At 43.9% G+C, this 26326-nt stretch overlaps 1 protein-coding gene across 4 annotated transcripts in view; it reads left to right on the top strand.

The window, feature by feature from the left end:
- Positions 1-26326, top strand: part of LOC147117012 (extended synaptotagmin-2-like) — a 274396-nt gene that overhangs the window by 114182 nt on the left and 133888 nt on the right. For all 4 annotated transcript variants that reach the window (XM_085987566.1, XM_085987564.1, XM_085987563.1 and 1 more), the window contains exons 2-4: positions 7185-7226; positions 15107-15241; positions 16950-17026. In XM_085987566.1, the coding sequence (XP_085843692.1) occupies positions 7185-7226; positions 15107-15241; positions 16950-17026 (254 nt within the window). The remainder of the gene's footprint in view (positions 1-7184; positions 7227-15106; positions 15242-16949; positions 17027-26326) is intronic.

Raw genomic sequence — 26326 nt, 5'->3', positions numbered from 1 at the left:
TGTTGGGTGGAGCTAAGCAACAGCAAGGGGCAGAAAACATTGGTGGAAGTTGTTTATAGGCCCCCGAACAGTACAGGTAGACTATCCTTTATCCGAAAACCTCGGGACCAGCCGAGTTTCGGATAAAGGAGAATTTCGGATTTCGGAAGGTGGGTCGGCGGGGGTCCGCGGGGGGGGGGTCGGCGGGAGGTCGTGCGCACGACTTACGCTGACGCTCAGCGTAAGTCAGTCGGGGTCGGCGGGGGTCGGGGTCGGCGGGGGTCGGGGCCGGCGGGGTCCGCGGGGGGGTCGGCGGTTGTCGGGGCCGGCGGGGTCCGCGGGGGGGTCGGCGGTTGTCGGGGCTGGCGGGGTCGGCGGTTGTCGGGGCCCGCGGGGGGGTCGGCGGTTGTCGGGGCCCGCGGGGGGGTTGTCGGGGCTGGCGGGGTCGGCGGTTGTCGGGGCCGGCGGGGTCCGCGGGGGGGTCGGCGGTTGTCTGGGTCCGCGGGGGGGTCGGCGGGGGGGTCGTGCGCACGACTTACCCTTTATCCGAACTTCCGAAACCGGAACCCTCTTTTCGTTCATACGCACGACTTACGCTGAACGAAAAAAACTTCGGTTTTTAGAGGGTTTCGGTTTTCGGAAGTCCGGATAAAGGGTAGCCTACCTGTAGTTGTAATGTAGGGCAGAGTATAAATCAGGAAATTAGAGGCGCATGTAACAAGGGTAATACAGTAATCATGGGGAATTTTAATCTATGTATAGACTGGGCAAACCTAATTTGCAGTAATAGTGTGGAGGACAAATTCATGGAATGTATGCAAGATAGTTTTCTAGATCAGTATGTTGAGGAACCAGCTAGGGAACAGGCCATTTTAGATCTAGTATTGTGCAATGAGAAAGGGTTAATTAATAACCTTGTAGTAAAGGGGCCCTTAGGAAAGAGTGACCATAATATGATAGAATTTTACATTGAGTTTGAAAGTGATTTAGTTAAATCCGAAACGGGGGTCTTAAATCTAAACAAAGCAAACGACATAGGTATGAGGGGCGAGTTGGCTAAGGTAGATTGGGAAACTACATTAAAAGGTATGATGGTAGACGAGCAATGGCTAGCATTTAAAGAATTAATACATAATTTACAACAAATATACATTCCTTTTAAGGCACAGAAACCCCACAGGAAAAGTGGTCCAACCGTGGCTAAGAAAAGTTAAAGATAGTATTAGACCAAAAGAAGAGGCTTATAAAATGTTGCCAAAAAGAGTAGTAAGCCTGAGGAGTGGGAGGATTTTAGAATTCAGCAAAGGAGGACCAAGAAATTGATAAAGAAAGAGAAAATAGAATATGAGAGTAAACTAGGAAGAGACATAAAAACAGACTAAAAGCTTCTATAGATATGTAAAAAGGAAAAGATTAGCAAAAGTAAATGTGGGTCCCTTATAGGCTGAGACAGGAGAAATTATAATGGGGAATAAGGAAATGGCAGAGAAATTAAACAAATATTTTGTGCCTGTCTTCATGGAAGAAGATGCAAAAAACCTCCAGGAATTAGTGGAGAGCCAAGGGTTTAGTGAGAATGAGGAACTGAAAGAAATTAGTATTAGTGAAGAAAATAGTACTGGAGAAGTTAATGGGACTGATAGCCGATAAATCCCCATGACCTGATGGCCTACATCTTAAGGTTTTGAAAGAGGTGGCTATAGAGATAGTGGATGCATTGGTTGTCATCTTCCAAAATTCCATAGATTCTAGAATGGTTCCCGTGGATTGGAAGGTAGCAAATGTAACCCCACTATTTAAGAAAGGAGGGAGAGAGAAAACTGGGAACTACAGACCAGTTAGCCTGACATCAGTAGTAGGAAAATGCTAGAATCTATTATTAAGGACGTGGTAACAGGGTACTTGGAAAATAATAATAGGATTGGGCAGAGTCAACATGGATTTATGAAAGGGAAATCATGTTTGACGAATCTGTTAGTTTTTTGAGGTTGTAACTAGCAGAATAGATAAGGGAGAACCAGTGGATGTGGTGTATTTGGATTTTCAGAAGGCATTCGATAAGGTACCACACAAGAGGTTATTAAACAAAATTAGGGCTCATGGGATTGGGGGTAATATACTAGCATGGATTGAGGATCGGTTAACAGACAGAAAACAGAGAGTAGGAATAAACCGGCCATTTTCGGGTTGGCAGGCTGTAACTAGTGGGGTACCGCAAGGATCAGTGCTTGGGCCTAGGCTATTCACAATCTATATCAATGATTTGGATGAGGGGACCAAATGTCATGTATCCAAGTTTGCTGATGATACAAAGCTAGGTGGGAATGTAAGTTGTGAGGAGGATGCAAAGAGGCTTCAAGGGGATATAGATAGGCTAAGTGAGTTGTCAGGAACATGGCAAATGGAATATAATGTGGAGAAATGTGAAGTTATCCACTTAGTTAGGAAAAATATAAAAGCAGAGTATTTTTTAAATGGTGAGAGATTGGGAAATGTTGGGGTTCAGAGGCACCTGGGTGTCCTTGTACACAAATCACTGAAAGTTAGCATGCAGGTACAGCAGGCAATTAGGAAAGCAAATGGTATGTTGGGCTTTATTACACTACTTAGCGCCCTGGTGAGACCACACCTGGAGTATTGTGTACAGTTTTGGTCTCCTTACCTAAGGAAGGATACACTTGCCATAGAGAGAGTGCAACAAAGGTTCACCAGACTGATTCCTGGGAAGGGGGGATTGTCCCATGAGGAAAGATTGAATAGACTAGGCCTATATTCTCTGGAGTTTAGAAAAATGAGAGGTGATCTCATACAAAATTCTTACAGGGCTTGACAGGGTAGATGCAGGGAGGATGTTTCCCCTGGTTGGGGAGTCTAGAACCAGGGGTCACTGTCTCAGAATAAGGGGTCAGCCATTTATGACTGAGATGAGGAGAAATTTCTTCACTTAGAGGGTGGTGAATCTTTGGAATTCTCCACCCCAGAGGGCTGTTGAGTATATTCAAGACAGAGAGCGATAGATTTTTGGATATTAAGGGAAATGGGGATAGTGCAGGAAAGTGGAGATGAGGGAGAAGATCAGCCATAATCTTATTGAATGGCAGAGCAGGCTCGAGGGGCCAAATGGCCAACTCCTGCTCCTATTTCTTATGTTATGTTGCAGTTACAGTATCGTTTATATAAAAGTCGAGCAAGTTGAGGAACAATGGTGTTTTCTGCAGTTTACTTCGGATCTTTCTGCTTGCGGTGGCTTGTATCCTACACTTCTCATCAATACACACTAATCATGTGTTGGAATGCTTACAGTGATGCTGCTGTGAGTCGGTCAATAAAATTTGACTGGCAGTGCAGTGCACTACTTGGATGTATGGATGTGTAAAAAGAAAAAATAAAGACATTTATATAGCGCCTTTCACGACCTCATAGCGCTTCACAGCCAATGAAGTACTTTTGAAGTGTAGTCACTGTTGTAATGTAGGAAACTTAATGTAAGAATTTGCGCACAGCAAGCCCCCACAAACAGCAAGGTGACAATGACCAGATAATCTGTTTTAGATGTTGATTGAGCGATAAATATTGGCCAGGACACCGGAGATAATTCTCTTGCTCTTCTTCAAAATAGTGCCATGCGATCTTTTATGTTCACCGGAGAGAGCAGATGGGGCCTCGGTTTAACATCTCATCTGAAAGACAGCACCTCCGACAGTGCAGCGCTCCCTCAGTACTGCACTGGAGTGCCGGCCTAGATTTTTGTGCTGCAGTCACTGGAGTGGGACTTGAACCTACAACCTTGATGTATTTGCTAAAGGCAAGTGAGAGATGGAGACAATGGCCCTGAATTTGCTGCAGCAACGATGGGCTGGATCTTGCAGCATTAGTTAGACTTTTTCTGCACCCTTCAACTCAAAATGTTACTGCGCTGTAACTTTTTGGAAGTATGAGCTGATAACGACATGGCGAGGGCAACAGAACATCTGTGACCTCTGAACCTTGGGAGCAACAGTCTATCTGCATAATCAAAGTGATTTGAGGAGTGAAAAAGAAACAGAGGAACGACTGAGAAGGATGGTGAATTGGACTCAGACCAGATACAGAAAGAAATAAACGGGGGGAAGAAAGATTAGATTAAGAGAGAGGAAAAAAAAGAAGCAAAGTAAAAGAAAGAAAAAAATCTATAAAATTTGACATTTTTAACATCACTAAGAACAATTTACACCCTGAAGGAATGAGACTCCACAGTTTAAATTGTTCAATTTCTGGGCCAGAGAGGTTGATTGGCAATACATTAACAATGATCACTTTGTTAAAAATCTACTTATGCTCTTAATTGCCAGACTTCATTTTCTGTGGCGAGTTTAATGAGCAATTAATGTGCAAAGCCAGCAAGTTCTTAAAAATAATGGGGGGGCGGTGTGGCTAAGGACGAGATGCCGTTTGTGCGAAATCGACCAGCAGGTTCTGGAGATTCGCAGCTCACATTGTATTTCTTAATCCCCTGAACTTGCTGGCCGATTTGCACAGCGTTGTTAACACGCCGTTAGTTTTATAGCTAAAAGTTATTAGAATATGCCGCAGTGAGCATAGTGGGGAATCGGGAGCAGTGCAGCCAATGAATAGTTAAGAATTCATTGTTAATTTCTGCGGAAATTTGCTTATTTATATCCGGCAGCAAATTACTAAGATATAAACAGGGATAAAGGTTGAATAAATATTGGCACAAGAACAAACCAGTTCTTTAGTAACTCTCGCACTGTATCACGAGGCTATGGCAGGGAGCTGTGGATTTTAAGAAGAGTGCTGAATTTCACCCGTGACTGACTACAGAAACCGATTTCAGAAGCAGTGCAGAAAGAGGCCATTGAAGTGTTTCCAGGATTGCCGTACTTTTTTCCATTACCGTAATTAGCAGTGCGGAAAATAAGTATAAATAACATTCGCATTTGCGTTGCATTAAACTTTCAAAAAATGTGGGCTCTGCTTTGATCAAAGTGATCAAGAAAATGTGGAATTGAGATTGCCAATGTATTCGAATGCTCAGGAGCGATGTTGCCTCTTTTACACATGTTTCTGTTGTGTTTCCTGTTTATTCACCCCACCAATGCCGTTCTGCAGTGATCCAAGTGGCAGTGAGGATCTCTGGCTTTAATTCAGCAAACTCGATTTTGCCTTTGACTTTAACAGGGGCGGAGCTATGATAATTAGCTGTTTTTTGCCGAGTAAAACGATGGAGTGGTGCAAAAGTCTAAGGAAATTATGGAGCGACGCAAGTAATGGTTGAAGTTATTTCTGCCAACATTTCCTGGAGCTTTTGCACCGAAAATCAGGCCCTGCGGCATTGATGCATCATTACAGGAAATCCTGGGCCAATCTGTCCAAGTCCTGTGGGAGGATCGAAAAGCCAGAGCAGACTGGATGTTTGTCATTCTTGTCTTGTATTCAGAATTGTGTTCTTACTTGCTGGCAGGAAGGGGCGTGTGTCAGTTTAGTAATTGCATAAGCAGATAAAACTTTGGATTTTGGGGGTCCCACTGTTCAGTTGACCATTTCCATTGTGCCAGCTGGGTTTTTTTTACTCTGCCTTTATAGGATTGAAAGGAATACTTCAGAAAGAAGTGAGATCAGCATGGTCAAAGCATTGAAGGAGCAGTGTCTCTGAACAGTGATTTCAGATTTCTACAATACTTTAGGTGGCAGACACCTCTCTGGACTAATGGGAAATGGGGTATTTAGAGAACAAACCTGAAGATTGTTTGTTATTTAAATCTGTGAATGAAATGTTGAGCTGTACACTCCTGGTTAGACCATGCCTTGAGTACTGTGTTCAGACAGAAAGGAAACATTCAAACCGTGAAGATGGTTCAGAGGGGAGACACCAGACTGATCCCGAGTGTCAGAGTTGCAAGGAAAGACTGAATAAATTTGGGCTTTTAAGCCTTCAAAGAAGCTGACTGAAAGATGACTTTATTGAGGTATATAAGATAGTTAATGGTAGGACAAGGTTCAAACTAGTGAACGGCAAATTTAAGACTTGCATTTCAATGTCGTTTTCCACAGTTCTGAAGGCATGGAATGACTTGGGAGAGGATATTGCAGGCAATAAAAAGAATGATTTAAGAGCCTGTTGGTTGCTGTGGTGGGACTGTAGGGTCTTTCTGGATGAATGAGATAAGATGGATTGAATAATCTTTTTCATATACCTTGCAATCTTGTTTATGGAAATGTAGAATAAAATTGAGATTTGCTAATAAAAATAAAAACAGGCTAATTCGAGCAGTGTGACACTAAGTGATAATCTCTGAAGTGGTTGGGCATATTTGGATCCAGAGCGAGGCTCCACATAGAGTACACTTGGGTGCAGTGCATACATGGTTTTCCAGCAACACTGGATAGTGAAATCTTGATACTAAGATACCGAGAGTCCCCCACTTTACGGGTCACCATGGCTGTTACTACTTGGCATGGATCACCATGACTCCAAAGTTCTTCAAGGACTGTCCCAAGTGCTGAAGGGAAAATCTGTGGCAATTCCACCTGTCCTTGTCACATATTCAGAAGGTACGCCTGTTCAGGTGAATCAAACATTTAAAAACCAGAAACAACATTTGTCGCAAACTTCCTGGCTCTTGTGTGCCAAAAGCTGTCTCTGCTTATAGAACAGAATGCTACTATAAACAATATAGAGTATAAGAATTGTTTGGATAACTAGTACTTTAAAGAACATTGTTATTAAACCAGTCAGATTTCACTTTCAGGGTGAGGTGAGGTGAGGTGAAATGAATTACCAGTACAGTATTCAATTACAGCAGAGTTCATTATTGGGAGACCGTGCTGCAAATTAATAATGGCCTATGAATAAGAAAAGGGCTCATTTTTACCGTTTCTCCAGTATTAAAATAAAGATCAACATCAGCAATGCAGAAATTAGATATACTTGAAGTTCTTAGTTTCTGAAGCGTCTTGGTATAATGTACTGTTGTCAGCCATTGCAGAGCAAAGTTTCTTCGATTGCAGCTCCTCGAACTAGGGCTCAATGCTCAGCCATTGTTTTCAAATTCAATTGGAGCTAAAATCTGATTTCAAATACAGTAGTCCCTGATTGCTCCCATAAAATTGCAACACCCCTCCCCCTGACTTAGTTCCTGCTCACTTTTTCTTGATTTTTTTGTTGTTGCTATTTTGTACTTACGCTTAATCTCTTGTCATTTCAGGTTCACTTCCCAGATGTGGAGCGGGTAGAGTGGATAAACAAGGTACTGTAATATTGATTGATTTTTGAGGAAGTTACTTTCTAATGCTATCCAAAGAGCGTGGGAATAAATTATTCACATGATGTATTGGAGCCAACTTTGAGGCAGTATGTATTTCTGCTGGTAACACTCAGCACTAACTCGCCAGGTCTTCCGCACTCTCAGCATCCATTTCAAAAGCTACCTGTGCTTGTTAGAGTTGCCTCTCAGCACATCTTGTTAGGCCAATTGATATGTAAGCCAGATGTCTAATATCTCCTGCACGGAATGGTGTACAGGAAACTCTCGATTTATCGGCACCTAAACAACCGGAAATCTCGGTTAACCGGCAAAATTCAGGAGTAGGTTCAGGTAAGTTTTACTTCATATTACTGGCCGTTCCTCGTTCTGTGGCTGTGCAATCGGGTGTGGCTGCAGCTGTTGCTAAGCAACAGGGGCACTTGGATCTTGTGGCCATTGTTCCTGCACCTGTTGCTAAGCAACAGGGAAGCCTGGGTTTGATGCTGTATACGGCGTTCTCAGCTCTCGTACCTTTTAACTATAGCTCTCGGTAATCCGGACTTTTTGATAAACCGGCACCACGCCGGTCCCGTCGGTGCCAGATAAAAAAGAGTTTCCTGTATATTGTAGCAGAGGTCTGGCAGCTATTGGCTTAGGCTTCAGAGTGCACAATTATTCATTTGTGAAGTTCATTTGCAACATAATCAACAAACCTTTACTGTTTTTGGATTGTAATGCAGGAACGGGGAAGATTAGTTTGACAGTGAAGCATCCACTTTGATTGTGCTTTGGTCTATGTGAACGCTGATTCTAGTTTGGTTAGGTGTTGCCGACTGGCTTATGACATAGATTTACATAGCATATACAGCACAGAAACAGGCCATTCGGCCCAACTGGTCTATGCTGGTGTTTATGCTCCGCACAAGCCTCCTCCCACCCTACTTCATCTAAACCTATTGGCATAATCTTTCTATACTTCCTCATTTGTTTAGCTAACTTCCCCTTAAATGCATCTATGCTATTCGCTTCAACTATTACTTGTGGTAGCGAGTTCCACATTCTAACCACTCTCTGGGTAAAAAACTTTCTCCTGATTGCCCTAGTGGATTTATTAGTGACTATTTTATATTTATAGCCCCTAGTTTCGGTCTGCCCAAAATTTTATTTTTCCAAAAAAAAAATTAAATTGAATGCAATGATAAACTACTGAAATGTAATATCTGGATTTAGTATGAAGAAAAGGGATCTAGCTCAGATTAATTGGTTGGAATAAACAGCAGAACAAACAGCAACCATCTGTGGGAGATACTTATTTCCGATTTCCCTCCCTGGTCCTTTAATATTACTGAAATTCTTTTTAATATAGTTTCTGCCTCAATAGCTACTGTGGTAAACAATTCTATGTTCTAACTCTATATGGAAAAAAAAATCTTCTAACTAATAACAGGAGGTTTTTTTTTTACTGGGAGTGATAAATATTTTGAATAATTTACCAAGCCGTGAAATGGAGGGGGAAAACAATGGAATTATTCCGAGTTCAGTTAGACACCATGATGCAGCATAGTGTACAGTTTTATTCAGCAGGGGCTATTGTAGGATCGAGTCCGAAGTGGCCATCTTTTAAGATTCAGGGAAGTGGGATTAAGTAGGCAGCTCCAGTTGAAGAGTTATCACTGGCACGATGACATTCCTTGGATTAGAAAGGGGAAAATCATCCAGGGTGTCTGCTCATCACTATCCATCAACCTCTGTTGCAAGCCCTTCTATAGACATTGGGCGAGAACAGATTGGCAAGATTGAATAGCCTGCTGAAACCCACTGTTTAGGCTCATCAAAGAAGGATGGCTAGTTGGACGAGGGACTGGGGTGGGGGGGTGGGGTAACTGATGTGCTCATTCACTTTCACTCATTTCTATTTCTGCCTCTGGCCCTCCTTTCCATGCTTACTTTGAAATAATAATCTGGTTTTACTTTATCTATATACCATTTAACATTTTATACTCTTCAATGGGATTCCTTCTTCGCCACTTCTTTTGCTGGGCTGTAAAGCTTAAACTTCTCTAATCTTCATCAGCTTCTACTTAGAACTCAAAAGCTCAAGCCCCATATTTATGAAAATTTGAGAGGAGCAGTAAAGCTACCATTGCTCTTACTTCACAATAGACTATTTATAAAAAGAAAAGAAAATCTGCATAAAATTTCATTAAATAAACTTTTCCTCTAAGTCAGGGGATCATGGGTTCAAGCCGCACTGTAGGACTTGAGCACATAATCTACGCTGACACTTCAGTGTGTACTGAGGGAAGGCTGCATTGTTTGAGGGGCTGTCTTTTCACTGAGACATAGGGCTGGATTTTGCTAGCCGAGACGAGTTGGGGGCGGGACTGCTGCCTTCGGGTTCTAGTCCCGCCCCCAGCGACGTCTGACGAACAGACGCTATTTTCCCTTGATTGGCCTTGTTAAACCCACCCTGCGGACCTGCCAGCCAATTAAGGGAAAGCCAGTGTCGGATGACGTCAGTGCATGACGCTTCATCTGCTGGTTTTCTTAAAGGGACAGGCCCCATAATTTTTTGACAGATGAATTGTCAGTGTTTGACAGCATTGAGGTGCTGACACTGACAATCGCTGTCCAAAGGTGAGCCCTTGAACCCAGGCTCACCAATGACTCTCTCCTTAGGAGAAAACAGATGGCAGCTGCATGTGAGATTGCAGAAGCCATCTGTCAATTCTCCCGATCAGATGAGGCTTCACAGAAACATCAAATCTTGTCACCTGTAGATACATATAAACAGAATAAAAATATTTCTCACTACATTGTCTCACCTGTCATACTTACCTGTGCACAATTGCACCCATCACACTACCTCTGCGGCTGTCATTTGCACACTTACACTGCAGCAGACCCACAGCGCGCCTCGCTGACCCTGGCGGGGTTTCCTGTCGTCGAGAAGCCTGCATCAGCAGGCTGTAAATGGGGAAAAGCCTCTTAACTGCCTGTTAACAGGCAGTTAATTGGCTCTAATCCCCTTCCCGTCGCTAGGAGACAGGTCCCTGCGCGAGTCGGGGACCCGCCTCCCGGGAAGATGGTTCAGAGGCGGGTTGGGAGTGGGGTTGGGACCCGCTCCCAATTTTTCCCATTTTCCCAGCAGTCCCGCCTCCTCAGGGCTGGGAAAATCCAGCCCATTAAATCCATGCCCCGTCTGCCTGTTCAAGATCCATTGCACTGTTTGAATAAGAGTAGGGAGTTCTTCTGGTAACCTGGCCAAAACCAACACTACCAAAAAAAATCAATTATTAGGTTCTTTATCTCTGCTGTTTGTGGGACCTTACTGGGTGCAACTTAGCTGCCATGTTTGCCTACAAAACAACAGTAGCTTCACTTCAAAAGTAATTCATTGGCTGTAAAATGCTTTGGGAAAGAAACCCTGATGACATGAATGATAGTGTATAAAACAAGATCTTTTTTCTGTCCAAAATGACTAAAAGAAAAAGAATGGGATGGGTGGAATTTATGACAAATGATGAAGAGTCAAACAGAGAAGGTAAAAGAAAAGTTAAAAAATGAAGAAAATTCACAGCCACTTTTGTTTTTAGTCACAAATGCGGTTTTTATGCACTCAGTTCAATGGAGTTGCTTTGCCTGTCTTTTTTTTAGACCAAGTTCTTTCTTTTTCTTGTCCTATCCACCCTCAGTCTTCGAGCTCCCAACTCAATCAGAAAACAGCATGTTGCAGTTTACTGAATTTATTCTCTTTTTATAAAACTAAACTCGTACATCAAGAGCTTATCTGAATGAACATATTAGCCAAAATCGTGCAAGTTGACAATATTATTTGACGGGATTATGTAGTTAGGTTATAGGACCAGCAGATTTTGAGTGGATGGGGGACAGCCACTGGGCTGCGAGCATTCAAAAATTAAAATGGGGACTGTTGGTAAATCACAGCAGATCAGTCGGTATCTGTGAAGAGGAAAGACAGGCTATCTTGTTTTGAGTTCATGCTTTTCAGCTGAGAGATCTGCCATGCACTTGGAGCATTTACAGTTTTTCCTTTTTACTGTGCAAAATTTATTGTTCAAGCTCCACCCCCCAGGTCGTGTGAGATTTCATGTAATAGAGGGATGAGGGGAAGAGGAGCCAAGTGGCCTTCTCGGCCCTGATTTATGTTTTATGTAGAAAGTCTGACTTGTATTTAGTCACTTGAAGCTTAGCCACGAAAGTCTTGCAGTTGTGCCAAGGCAAGATTTTCAAGTTAATAAAAAAATAAGTTTGTACTGTTGGTTTCTTTTCTTTTTTTCTTGCCGCTTCAGGCAAAGTCCGAATGATGAATTGATAACTCAAGATTATGTTGCTGCCATTAAAGTACAATGGTATATGCTTCTGGGAATTTGACCCAAATATTCCAGAGCATAAACTATACAAAAATTTATACTCTTGACAACTTTAAAATGTACTGTATTGATTCTGTTTTCGATTCCTTTTAACTAGTTGCTCTGCTGCCAAGTCCCATTCATCTAGTTAGGAGCTTGTAGTGTGTCTCTTTGGAATGGCCCTGCTGTAGTGATTTTTGCTGTAACCACAAGGACCGATCCATTTTCGCATTTTCCGTATGTTGACTCCAGCTAATCATCTTTATCGTCCCAAACAATTTTAATTCCTATTTTAAAAGTGCAATATTATTTTTAAAAAATGCTTCTTGCACAATTTCTTTTAAACACCACACATACTTATGTCAACTGGATGGTCAGTTTACTAGGGAATGGCATGACTCTGAGAAATCCCAGTCCTGTCTGTTAGACTAGTGCCAAGAGACGGGACCTAGAGGACAGAGCAAGGTTTATGGGCTAAATGGCCTTTTCTCATTCCTACCTTTTGTATGTTCTACACATTTCATCTTCCCCTTCTTCCGTTTAAGTGTATCAATGTTTGACTCCTTGAAGTTTATTTCTAATTGTTATAATAAAGTCTGATCTTTTTAATACTGTTTAAAATCTGTAAACTCCCTCATATGAGTGCTAGCTAAACAAGAACATAAAAAATGAGAATGGCCCGGATATTCCGATCCCACCCGTAGGGACATCGGAAGTACCGGTTTCAGACATACAGCGCATGCGCTGAAAACCGGCATTTCCGATCTGTCAAGAATGGTCTTGACAGATCCTCCGGCTGCCCTGGAGAAGGGCCTCTGCGGGGGGAATATTCCGCTTTTTGGAGACCCTCCGCCCGCAGAAAACACTTACAATTCTTACGCCTGTAAGGCCTGCTTTTACCAGGATAAGAGTTGAAAAAAGTAAAAAAAACAAAAACATTTTTCACTGATTTTTCATTTAAAAATACTTGTTTAAAAAAAAGTTTATTTTTAGCCCATAAAAAACTTTAATTTTTTTTCAAAAAATTAAATTTTTGTTTAAAATACTTAATTTATTGTAATTTCAAGTCATTTTAAAAATGTGATTTTTAAAAAATTTATTTAAAGTTTTACTATGGTTTTTGGGGTGATCTCCATTCATATATTTGACAGGTCTTCCTGTCAAGTGTATGAAGGGAGATTCCCTTCTTTGATTGGCTCCCCATGGCCCACATGGTCCCAGACATGCGCCGCTGGGATACGTGGGCCCTGCGCACTTGAAGTTTGGAGAGGCCCAGGATCGGAAGCGTGTGCGTCCCGGGAGCCCTCTGGTAAGGGCGCAGATTTTTCCAGATCGCAAGTCTCCGCCCGCGGGAGGCCTGCGATCGGAAAATACAGGCCAATGTGTCTTACACACCAGCTTTTACAATTTTCTGTTTGACAATTTATCGTGCCTGTAACTTAGAAGATGTCCGAAGGTGCTTTATGTAGGGTGGAGACAAAATGGAAATAAGTAAGGGAACAAGTGCCAAACCATGCAACCCACTGCAATATAAAAACCATAATCTGCAATAAAATTCATACTCAAAGACTTTGGTTAATTAAGGACAGCTAGCATAGGTTTGTAAAGACAGGTTCTTTGAGGAAGTAGCTAAGGGCATTGATCAAGAAAGGCAGTGGCTGTTGTATATAATCTTCAAATGGTGTCACATAGGAGACTTCTTAATAAAGTTAAGTCCCACAGTATTAATAGATAGGGGTCTGGTTAAAGGACAGGGACCAGAGTAGATGTTAATGGATGTTTTTCAGAGTAAAAGGAAGTAAACAGTGATGATCCTCAAGGGGTCAGTGTTGGGACCATTGCTCTTATCAGTATTAAATATATGATCTGGACCAAAATAGGGAAAGTAGTTAACTATGAAGGGGATTATATGCGACTTCAGGGGGACATAGATTATTAGATTGGGCAGATGTTAGATGAAATGTTAGAAGAAATGCAAGGTGATAGTTTTGGGAGGAAGGAGAGGACATATACACTAAATGGTAAAATTTTGAAAGGAAAATAGAAGCAGAGAAACAGGGTTCAGATATACAAATCTTTAAAGTAGGAGGACAAGTTGATGATACAGCAATTTATACATAGGGGCATTAAGTAAAAAAGCAACGAGGCAATGCTAAATCTCTACAAATCACTGGTTAGGTCCCACTTAGAATACTGTGTCCAGTTTTGGTCACCCTAATATAGGAAGCATGTCAAGGTCATGGAGAGAGTCCAGAAGAGATTTTAAGGTGATACAGAGGAGAGATGAGAGAAACTTGGGTTCTTTACATTTGACCAGAGAAAGTCAAAGAGATCTGTTGGGGATGTTCAAAACGATGATGGCCCAGAAATTCGGGTCGGAGGCTTCCCACGGGTGCAAGCCTCCGACCTGCACTTACCTAGCGCGCCGGCCGTTGAGCTGTGGGCCCGCGTGGGATTCCGATCCTGGGCCTGTTCCAACTGCCGGCGCGCAGTGCTTGCGTATCCCAGGGGCGCAGTTAGTTCGATGCGTCCCCTGGAATCACGTGGGCCATGGAGAGCCAATGGTAGCAGGGAAATGCCCATTCTTAAAATTGACAGGAAGACCTGTCAAAACTATAAATACTAAGTCCCAAAACATCACTAAAACTTCAAATAATTTTTTTTTTTAAATCACATTTTTAAAATAACTAAATTACATAAAATAACTATTTTAAACAATTTAAATTTTTGAAAAAATTAATTACATTTTCTAACAGGGCTAAAAATGAACTTACCTTTCTTTAAAGTATTTAAAAATAATAAACCTGTGGAAAAAATGTTTTAATTTTAATTAATTCACCACTTACCTTGTTAAAAGCAGGCCTTACGCCTACTTTTTACATGTGTAACTCCTGGAGACTTACCCTCCCGGAAAACCCTTAAAAAAAAAACGTAAGTTCCATGCGCACGCGCTGCCTCTCCGGCGTACGCGTTCGACCTCTGAACCCCTTCCTTTAAGGGAACGTAAATTCCGGTTTCCCACGCATGCGCAGTGCATGCACGAAACCGGCACTTCCATTGGGCCTACGGGTGAGTACCCCGTGCGTACTTACCCGTGGAGACCCGAATTTCTGGGCCCCTGTATTTTGATAAGATAAATAAGGAAACATGAATGTGTTGATACTTAGAAGGCATATATTTAAGATCATCGCCAAAATGAGGGGTATAGGGAAATTTTTCATGCAGAGGGTTGTTAGGACTTGGAATGCCCTACCAGAAGTAGTGATAGAAGCAGAATCCATAACAGCTTTTAAAAGGGAAGTGTATAAGGAAAAGAAAAACCTGAGTATGGTGAAAAGGAAGGGGAATGGAACTAAGTCAGTAGTTCAGAGAGCTGACACTGGCATGTTGGGCTGAATGGCCTCTTGTGCTGTTATGGTCTATGATTCTATAACACAGTCTATTTAATGTTCTGATTTTGCATTTTGTGCCATGATTCTGGTTTATAAATTTGTATTTTATTTCTTTTAGACAGTGAAACACATGTGGCCATATATCTGTCAATTTGTGGAGAAACTGTTGAAAGAGACCATTGAACCGGCTGTGCGGGGAGCAAACAGCCATCTTAATACCTTCAGCTTCACAAAGGTTGACATGGGAAACAAGGTGAGTACTGGCCACACCAGAAATCTAGCACTTTACACGAGAAACTGAAGCAAAGAAACGCTCCTGCATATAATTTGACTGACTAGTTAAGCAGGAAACACTGGGAATCTTGAATTCATTCCCCCTTGATCTCCATAAATCTCTCCTTCCATATAAACATTTCCCCCCATACTCACAGCCAACCCCTCTGCCTTGCTATTCCCATAGCTGCTTCTCCTCCCATGGTCTCCATCACCGACAAGGCCACCTCCCAACTACTTCCTTGTATCCCTCACCACCCACATCTCCCTTCCAACCCCACTTGATTCTGTGCCCATCCCTGGAAAACACAACTCTCCTCCAAGTCGTTTACAACTGCACTTTCAAACTCCCAACTGTCTAGCTTTTGGCCTTCCATACGCCATGGTACTTCTGCAGCATCGATTTTCTCAACCATTCCCTTACTTCCACCTTCGATGCTCTTGTCCCCAGTAAAACCTTTATCTCTCCCATCCTGGTTGTTCCCCCTGACATGGCCCCCATCTTTTCTCCCTCAAGTCCATGGGGTGCAGAGTTGAGCTTATCTGGCGCACAACTGGTTTAGCCATCCATCATCAGATATCACTGGACCACCTAAAGCTTCACTCTTCTCTGCCAAAAACACTGGCTACTCCAGGTCATCCTGGCAAGCAAGGATAACTCCTGTCATCTTTTCTCCATCACCAACAGTCATCTTAAACTCCTCTTCCCAGCTGCCCTTCACCCTCACCTGCAGCACATACAAGGAACTCATCGACTTCTTTGTTGTTAAGATTGAGACCATCTGTTCAGCTGCCTCTGCTGCTTCTCCTTTCCCATTAATCATAGAATCATAGAAATTTACAGCACAGAAGGAGACCATTCGGCCCATCTTGTCCGTGCCGGCCGACGAAGAGCTATCCAGCTTAATCCCACTTTCCAGCACTTGGCCCGTAGCCTTGTAGATTATGGCACTTCAAGTGCATATCCAAGTACTTTTTAAATGTGATGAGGGTTTCTGCCTCTACCACCCTTTCAGGCAGTGAGTTCCAGACCCCCACCAACCTCTGGGTGAAAAAAATTCTCCTCAAATCCCCTCTAAACCTACCAATTACTTTAAATCTATGCCCCCTGGTTATCGACCCCTCTGCTAAGGGAAATAGGTCCTTCCTATCCACTCTATCTCGGCCCCTCATTAAGCTAAACCGCCCTCAGACTCACTTTGCCCAAAGCTCTAGTTTCTCACTCATTTCTTCTCGTGCCCTATCTAAGCTCATCTCGTCCATGAGACCCATCTGTTGCTCCCTTGACCCCATTCCCACTAAACTGCTGAACACTCAACGTCTCTTCCTGGCCCTCATACTAGCTGATATTGTAAATGGTTCCCTCTTCTCGGGTACCGTCCCCCTCCCTTTCAGAACCACCACCACAAATGACATCCTCTGTGACTGGTACATTATCCCAATGGGATGTCTTGCCATGTTAAAGGTGCTGTATAAATTCTAACAGCTTGGGAATAACTGCAAATAACATTGGAGAACAACAGTGTCTTTTATTTGTATAAGATGCATTGGAAAAAAAATTGCATGTGGATTTTGTTTTTAATTTCCTGAAAGGGTTTTGCAAAGGTTTATGATTACCAACTGCTGGGGAGCATTTTCCAGATACTTGAGCACTGCTCAATGATATCTCTTTGTTCATCTCTTTTCAGCCTCTACGGATCGATGGGATAAAAACATATACAGAAAACGTGGACAACAGACAAATTATCTTAGACCTTCAAATCAGGTCATTTTTATAATAAAACTCATTCAATTTGTAGGTTAGGTGTATCCAATATTTTTTGAGTGCGCTAAAACTGGAAAAGAACAGTAATTCTGAGTTGGACCAGCCTGAGGTTCTTTGTGTGTTCTGATTATTTAAAGCTTTCTTGCCGTTATTTTCTTTCCTTCCTGAAGGCGTTGACTCATTGTTGACAGTTCGACTAATACCAGGCTTCCTTTGGCACTTGATCCAAGTGGCCATCCTCCAAGACAAGGAATGCGGGCTCATTATTTGACCACACAGGGCATCACAGCTGATGTTGTGCTCATCAAACGTTTGCACACTCACACTATTACCAGATTGCTGAGGAGCAATCAGGTATGGGAGCCCTACATTATTTTTCCATCCATAATTCAGGGCAACTGAAACCAACTGTAATGCCTCCATCACTGCCCTGGCTGAAATCAGCTAGCTGCACAGACTAGGGAAATCAACCTGAGACCTTCATGGTCTGCATGGCTGAGCGACTCACTTGCTGAGCCATTGGGTGAGCTGCTTAGTATTAGTACAGCCTTTAAGATTATGGGATATTTCTCAGTTCATTCTTATCATGCTTAAAATGCCTGTGCTGTTGGTGGAAAAAGAAGAGAGTTCATTCTTAGCAGTACTTGGATATATCTGTGAAATGCCAGGGTGGATATTCAAAATAATACTGTAGTGTCATGAGGCACACAAAGGAAGATGGTTGTGGTTGTTGGAGGCCAATCATCTCTGCCCCAGGACATTGCTGCAGGAGTTCCTCAGGGCCGTGTCCTAGGCCCAACCATCTTCAGCTGCTTCATCAATGACCTTCCCTCCATCATAAAGTCAGAAGTGGGGATGATCGCTGATGATAGCACAGTGTTCAGTTCTATTCGGTACTCTTCAGATAATGAAGCAGTCCGTGCCCACAGCAAGACCTGGACAACATTCAGGCTTGGGCTGATAAGTGGCAAGTAACATTTGCACCACACAAGTGTCAGGCAATGACCATCTCCAACAAGAGAGAGTCTAACCACCACCCCTTGACATTCAATGCCATTACCATCGCTGAATCCCTCATCGTCACATCCTGGGGGTCACCATTGACCAGAAACTCAACTGGACCAACCACATAAATACTGTGGCGACAAGAGCAGGTCAGAGGCTGGGTATTCTATGGCGTGTGACTCACTGAAAAGGCACAAGTCAGGAGTGTGAGGGAATAATCTCCACTTGCCTGGACTCAAGAAGCTTGACACCATCCAGGACAAAGCAGCCCGCTTGATTGGCACCCCATCCACCACCATAAACATTCACTCCCTCCACCACTGGCGTACCGTGGCTGCAGTGTGTACCAACTACAAGATGCACTGCAGCAACTTGTCAAGGCTTCTTCGGCAGCGCCTCCCAAACCTGCGACCTGTACCACCTAGAAGGACAAGGGAAGCAGGTGCATGGGAACATCACTGCCTCCAAGTTCCACTCCAAGGCGCACACCATCCTGACTTGGAAATATATCGCTGTTCCTTTATCGTCACTGGGTCCAAATCCTGGAACTCCCTCCCTAACAGCACTGTGGGAGTACCCTCCCCTCACAGACTGCAGCGGTTCAAGAAGGCGGCTCACCACCACTTTCTCAAGGGCAATTAGGGATGAGCAATAAATGCTGGCCATGCCAGCGACGCCCACCTCCTATGAATGAATTTTTAAAAAAATGAGAAACAGCCCATCAAACCCATGACTTGCACAGATAATTAATGTTCTCTATTATGGCTCTACTCAGCCTACTAGTTGTCTTGGCTCTACCCAGCCCCACCAGTTGTCTTGGTCATTGGTTGTCCCAGCCCCACTAGTGTTCTCTGTCATGGCTCTGCCCAGCCCCACTAGTGTTCTTGGTTATGACTCTATTAGTGTTTTTTATCATGGTTATACCCAGCCCATTTTATCTATTGAATAAAGGTTCTGCTCAGTTGCTTCCTGACAAGTGAGTTTTTTTTCATTCATTCTTGGGATGGGGCATCGCTGGCAAGGCAGGCATTTATTGCCCGTTTCAAGTTGCCCTCGAACGTGATGGTGGGCCACCTTCTTGAACCACTGCAATCCGAATAGTGAAGGTGCTCCCATAATGCTATTTATTCTTGTTATTCTTAGTAGCGGTTTAATACAACTGAGTAGCTTGCTAGGCAACCTCAGAGGGCAGTCAGACTCGTATATAGGCTATTTGATAGGTTATTGACCAACGTTCACTACAAGCCCACTGACTCCCACAGCTACCTGGACTACACTTCCTCCCACTCCGCCTCCTGTAAGGACTCTTCCATTCTCACAGTTTCTCCATCTCCGCCGCATCTGCTCCGATGATGCCACCTTCCACATCAGTGCTTCCGACATGTCTTCCTTTATCCTCAACCGAGGATTCCCCTCTACCGTGGTTGACACGGCCCTCAACCGTGTCCGTTCTATCTCCCGCACTTCTGCCCTCGCCCCTGCCCCTCCCTCCCGGAACCACGATAGGGTTCCCCTTGTCCTCACCTTTCACCCCACCAGCCTCCACATTCAACAGATCATCCTCCGCCATTTCCGTCACCTCCAACGTGAGCCCACCACCAAACGCATCTTCCCCTCCCCTTTCAGCATTCCGTAGGGACCGCTCCCTCCGAGCCACCCTAGTCCACTCCTCTATCACCCCCAGCACCCCTTCCCCTTCGCCCGGCACCTTCCCGTGCAAGCGCAGGAGATGCAACACCTGCCCTTGTACCTCCCCCCTTCCCACTGTACAGGGCCCCAAGCACCCCTTCCAGGTGAAATAGCGATTTACTTATACTTCTTACAATCTAGTATACTGTATTCGCTGCTCACGATGTGGTCTCCTCTACATTGGGGAGACCAAACGCAGATTGGGTGACTGCTTTGCAGAACACCTCCGTTCCGTCCATAAGGGTGACCCCGAGCTTCCGGTCGCCTGTCATTTTAATTCACCGCCCCATTCCCACTCAGACCTCGCCGTACTCGGGCTCTTGCATTGTTCCACGGAAGCTCAGCGTAAGCTCGAGGAACAGCACCTCATCTTCCATTTAGGCACTTTACAGCCTTCCAGACTCAATATCGAGTTCAACAATTTCAGACCATAACCTCGGCCCCTATTACATTTTTATATATATTTTTTATCCACACCTTTGTTTTGTGCCTTTTCCCCTTTTTTTCCTCTCCCACATGGCAGCTGTCTCTCATTCTCCCAGCGCATTTCGCACCTAATCTAGAGCCGTCTTTTGTCTCTACCAGTCCTATCACCATCTCGCCTCATTTTGAATACCTCTTAATGTCTCTTCACTTCTCTTTTGTTCTTTCATCCCCATTTCCCAGCCCCCAAACTGGCCTTTTAATCTGTTTCATTTCCTGTGCTTTTTCAGTCCTGATGAAGGGTTTTGACCTGAAACGTTGACTCTATTTCTCTCTCCACGGATGTTGCCTGGCCTGCTGAGTGTTTCCAGCATTTTCTGTTGTTATTTCGGGTTTCCAGCACCCGCAGTATTTTGCTATCGTACATAGGCCAGACTGGGTATGGATGGCAGTTTCCTTCCCTAAAGGGCATTAGTGAACCAGTTGGGTTTTTACGACAATCAAACCGCTTTTACTGATGCCAGATTTTTATTTCCAGAAGTTTTTTAAAAACTGAATTCAAATTTAGCCATGGTACAGGATTTGAGCTCACCTTGTCTGAATTATTAGTCCAGCGACGTCTTTACACTACCGTAACCCCCCTCACCCTAAAAGGAGATGTATTCTCTGTAAATATTCTTGTTGCTTTGCTTTCTAACAGCTAACAAAAAAAGTACAGACCTGCTGTGATTGAGTGCTACATGCGCAGTTTGTGATAGAAAAATAGCATTTGTTACACTTCCAGTGTCATCACTTATGAATAAAGGAAAAAGGTGGACAGAAAAACATCAGATGGTCCATCGAGCCTTTTTCATTCTGTCATGTTGCAATTAGGCAACACAACCCCCAGTGCTCCCGCCCATGTAATCTCCTGGGAGAAGAAATAGAATTATGATAAAGGCCTCAGGAGCAGATGGAATCCCCGCCGAAGCACTAAAGCATGGCGGAAAAGCACTACTGGCGCGAATTCATGAACTCATTTCTCTTATCTGGAAGGAGGAGAGCATACCAGGGGATCTCAGAGACGCCGTAATTGTGACCATCTTCAAGAGTTTCCCTGCTATCTGCCACGGAAAGTCATCGCAAGAATCCTCCTCAATCGCCTTCTCCCAGTGGCTGAAGAGCTCCTCCGAGAGTTGCAATGCGGATTCCGCCCACTAAGGGGCACAATGGACATGATCTTCACCGCACGACAATTACAAGAGAAATGCAGGAAACCGCACCAACCGCTGTACATGGCCGCCTTTGATCTCACAAAGGCCTTCGACACTGTCAACCATGAGGGATTATGGAGTGTCAAATTCGGCTGCCCTCAAAAGTTTGTCACTATCCTCCGCCTGCTTCACGACAACATGCAAGCCGTGATCCTGACCAACAGTTCCACCACAGACCCAATTCACGTACAAACCGGGGTCAAGCAAGGCTGTGTCATCGCACCAACGCTCTTCCCGATCTTCCTTGTTGCAATGCTCCATCTCACCCTTCGTAAGCTCCCCACTGGAGTGGAGCTAATTTACAGAACAAACGGGAAACTGTTCCACCTCCGTCGCCGCCAGTCCAGATCCAAGGTCGTCCCATCCTCTGTCGTCAAATTACAGTATGCAGACGATGCTTGCGTCTGCGCTCACTCGGTGGACGAACTCCAACCCATCGTCAACACCTTCACCGAAGTGTACGAGAGCCATGGGCCTTACACTAAACATCCGTAAGACAAAGGTCCTCTACCAACCTGCCCCCGCCACACAGTACTGCCCCCCCCCCCCCCACCCCCGATTATCAAAATCCACGACAAGGCCTTGGACAACGTGGACCACTTTCCATACCTCGGGAGCCTACTGTCAACAAGGGCAGACGTCGATGACGAAGTCCAACACCGCCTTCAGTGTGCCAGTGCAGCCTTCGGTCGCCTGAGGAAGAGTGTTTGAAGACCAGGACCTCAAACCCGGCACTAAGCTCATGGTCTACAGAGCAGCAGTGATACCTGCCCTGCTGTATGCCTCAGAGACATGGACCATGTACAGCAGGCACCTCAAAGCATTGGAGAGGTACCACCAATGCTGCCTCCGCAAGATCCTGCAAATCCATTGGCAGGATAGGCGCACCAATGTCGGTGTTCTTGCTCAGGCCAACAACCCCAGCATCGAAGTTTTGACCACGCTCGATCAGCTCCGATGGATGGGTCACATTGTCCGCATGCCCGATACGAGACTCCCAAAACAAGCGCTCTACTCGGAGCTCCGGCACGGCAAGAGAGCCCCAGGTGGGCAGAGGAAACACTAAAAGGACACCCTCAAAGCCTCTTTGAAAAAATGTAACATCCCCACCGACACCTGGGAATCTCTGGCCCAAGACCGCACAAAGTGGAGAAGCATCCGGGAATGCGCCGAACACCTCGAGTCTCTTCGCCGGGAGCAAGCGGAAGTCAAGCGCAAGGAGCGCACGTCAACCCAAGAATATCACCCAGCCGCCCCTTCAACCACCGTCTGCCCCACCTGTGACAGAGACTGTAGGTCCCGCATTGGACTCATCAGTCACCTGTGAACTCATTTTTAATGTGGAAGCAAGTCATCCTCGGTTCCGAGGGACTGCCGAAGAAGCAGAAGATGATAAATAATTCTAGGAAATTCCTCTCCACCTCCGACGGTGATCAAAACAAGTTCCAGGAGAAAACAATGACCACAGGCTGCATTGCTCAGCATCCCACCTACCTTTTGTATGCAGTGATACAAGCTTCCTGTAGGAAATTGTTTTGCTTCCTGTTGAACAAATCTACACTCACTGCACGAACCAGCAGTTTATTCCAAAGGTCAATAACCCTCTGAAAAGAAGAACCTCCTGACATATAACCTAGTTCTATGTTTATGTAACCCGTTTGCCATTCCGTTTCTTCTCCCGTAACTTAATCTAATTCAAATAATCTGCCTATGTGTACACAGTCAAGTCCCTTAACCATTTTAAATACTTAAATCAAGTCTCTCCATCATCTCTGTTTTTCTACAGTAAGTCCTAGCTCTCTGATATCACTATTGTGATAACTGAGTGTTTTTAAACTAAATATTAGTCTCGTGGCCTTCCTCTGAACCTTTTCTGGGGCCTCTCTCTCCCTCCATGTGAGGGAACCAGAACAGGGCATTGTATTCTAGCTGGGGCCTGACCCATTTATTGCATTAAATAATGCATTGAAAATTCAATTGAGTTTTTTGAAAAAGTCTTTTGGTGAAATCCAAGCAACTCAACTCACAGGATGAGGAGACATACCCTTCTACATTAACTCATGCTGATGCACAAATTTAATAGTAGGAATTCTGCAAGGTGTTAAAAGATTTTTAAAAAGACAGTTCAGTAGATAAATGTAAGCATGTTACGAAATATCTAATTTAAAAATTAGATCTAATTTTGTTCAAAACCTTACTTTGGACATTAGAAATTTGGGTTACAGCACAAAAATGGGGGGTGGGCATTTTTTTCAGAAACTCGATTAAGTGATTAGATTGGTTCATCAACAAAGTGTGAAGGTGAAACGTGTACATGTTTAGATGGGTTTTCTTGTTGTAAATGTTTGTTCACAGATTCACATTATAAATGTTTAAATAGAGAGCTTCTATTGCGACCTGCTGACATATCGGTTTTTCATTAATAAAGCGTGACACACAACGCAAGGTTTGTGGACTCGAACTGTGCAAGATATGCAAGATTTTTAATATATTAGTCTCTCTCCCATGGCATTGTATATAGGGAATAAACACTATTGTTCAGGTGAAGTGGAGTTAGAGGATGGGTCATAAGTTAAGCAGGCTGCACAAATGTAATTCGATTCCATAAAAGTAATAAATTCTGTCATTTTTCAAAATTGTTCTCGGGTTGAGGGTGATGCTTGGAAGGCCAAACTTATTGCCCATCACTATTTGCCCTGAGAAGGTGGTGGCCCATGTGGTGATTGTGCTCCTACAGTGGTGTTAGGTTGGGAATTCCAGGATATTGACCCAGAGACGATGAAGGAATAACCACAATATATGTCCAAGTCAGGACGATATAGGACTCGAGAGGAACTTGTCGGGGATTTGATACTGTTCCTTTGATAATGCTGCTTTTGTCCTTCTCAGCGGGAGAGGTTTTTGAGGACGAAGATGCTATCAGAATAACCTTGGTGAGTTGTTACAGTGCACAGTGTGCCAGCGATGGAGGAGGTGTATATCGAGTCCAGTGGCAAGGGTGCTGATTAAGTGAACTGCTCTGTCCTGGTTGTTGCAGCTGTACCAATTCAGATGAGTGGTGAGAACTCCGTCATACTCTTGACGAGCCTTGTAGATCGTGGATAGGCTTTGAGAGTTCAAGAAATGAGCCACTCATTTCAGAGTACCCAGCCTCTGCCTTGCTGTGTTAGCCACTTTGTTCATACGGCTGGTCCAATTAAGCTTCTGGTCAACAACAGAAAACGCTGGAAAAACTCAGCAGGCCAGGCAACATCCATGGAGAGAGAAACAGAGTTAACGTTTCAGGTCGAAACCCTTCTTCAGAACTAAGAAAAAAGCAGGAAATGAAACCGATTAAAAAGCAAGTTTGGGGGCTGGGAAATGGGGGAGGGGATGAAAGAACAAAAGGGAAGTTCTGTGAGAAGTGAAGAGATATTCAAGGCGAGACGAGATGGTAATAGGACAGGTAAAGAGACAAAGGATGGCTCTAGATGAAGTGTGAAATGCGCTGGCAGAATGAAAACTTCTGGTCAAATGGTCACCCCCAAGATGTTGATGTTTCAGGAACTTAACGATGGTGGTGCCGCTATTGAAGGTTAGGAGGAGGTTGCTGGGTTTGCTTTTGTTGGAGAAGGTCATTATTTGGTCCTTATGCGGTGGAATGTTACCTGCCACTTGTCAACCCAAGATTGCATGTTATCCAGGTCCTGCCATAGGCTGGCATGGGTTGTTTCATTATCAGAGGAGTTTTGAATGGATATGAACACTGGAATTGGATTATTGAATATGGGGAACTCGGCGATGGAGGTGCCATTGAACTTCGGTGGGGAAATGGCGGTTATTTCTCTTGTTCGAAATGGTTGTTACCTGGCACTCGTCAGTCCAGCCTTGAATGTTGCCCAGACTGCTGTAGACTGGCATGAGCTGCTTCATTATTGGAGGACTTGTGAATGGAGCTGGAGTCACTGGAATTGTCAGTGAACTATCCCACTCCTGAACAAATTACCTAAGGGAAGATCATTAGCTGAAGATGGTTGGACTGAGGGCATTGTTGTATAGAGTGATGTCCTAGTTCTGTGATGATTAGCCTAGGATAATCGTGTCCATCCTTCCTGTGTGTTCGGCATGATTCCAGGCACAAGAGGGTTCCCCCATTGGTTTCCATTTTACTAGGGTTCTTTGATGTCATACTCCATCACATGTTGCCTTAATATCGAGGGGCATTATTATCACCTCTCCGCATCAGGATCAGTGGGGGGAAAAATATCTGGTGGTTGATGGTTAATAAAATCTATGATGAGTTGTGAAATAGAATCAAAGAAGTTTATAGCACAGAAGGATTCTTCCCATAGCCATGTGTGTGTGTGTGCACACAATGTTCTTGGGATGTTTTACTACTTTAAAGGTGCTATATAAATGTAAGTTGTTGTTATTGTAAATTGTATCTGCCACCTGTCTGCCCATTCTGCTAACTTGTCTGTCATTCTGAAGCCTTTTACAGTCGGACTGCATCAGTAAATTTCGCTATCGTGTTCTGATGAAAGGTCATCGACCTGAAACGTTAACTCTGTTTCTCTCTCCACAGATGCTGCCTGACCGGCGGAGTATTTCCAGCATTTTCTGTTTTTATTTGATATTCAGCAACGCAGTGTTTTGGTTTTGTTCCAGTTTTATTACGCTGAACTCTTGTCTTTTTCTTGTCCAGTACCCACATCTTTGACTCTCATTTATCTTTTTGTTATTTTACCTTGTACCTATGCTGTGGTTGCTATTTTCTAATTCGCGTATCAGATCTTTGTCCCATTTTATCTCCCAGAGCTAAATCAAGCAATGTTCCTTTTATGACTAAAAGCATACTAATCTAGAAGTCAGTTTGAGGTAGAATTATTTGTATGCAAATAGACTTTCAATTCTGAGTTTCATAAGGGCTTGTGTAGATTTTGTGTTTAAA

This window comes from Somniosus microcephalus, chromosome 5 (genome assembly GCF_052327205.1).
Source record: "Somniosus microcephalus isolate GS21.2 chromosome 5, FLI_Smic_1.0, whole genome shotgun sequence".
Classification (NCBI taxonomy): Eukaryota; Metazoa; Chordata; class Chondrichthyes; order Squaliformes; family Somniosidae; genus Somniosus; species Somniosus microcephalus.
This window is presented reverse-complemented; position numbering and strand designations above follow the sequence as displayed.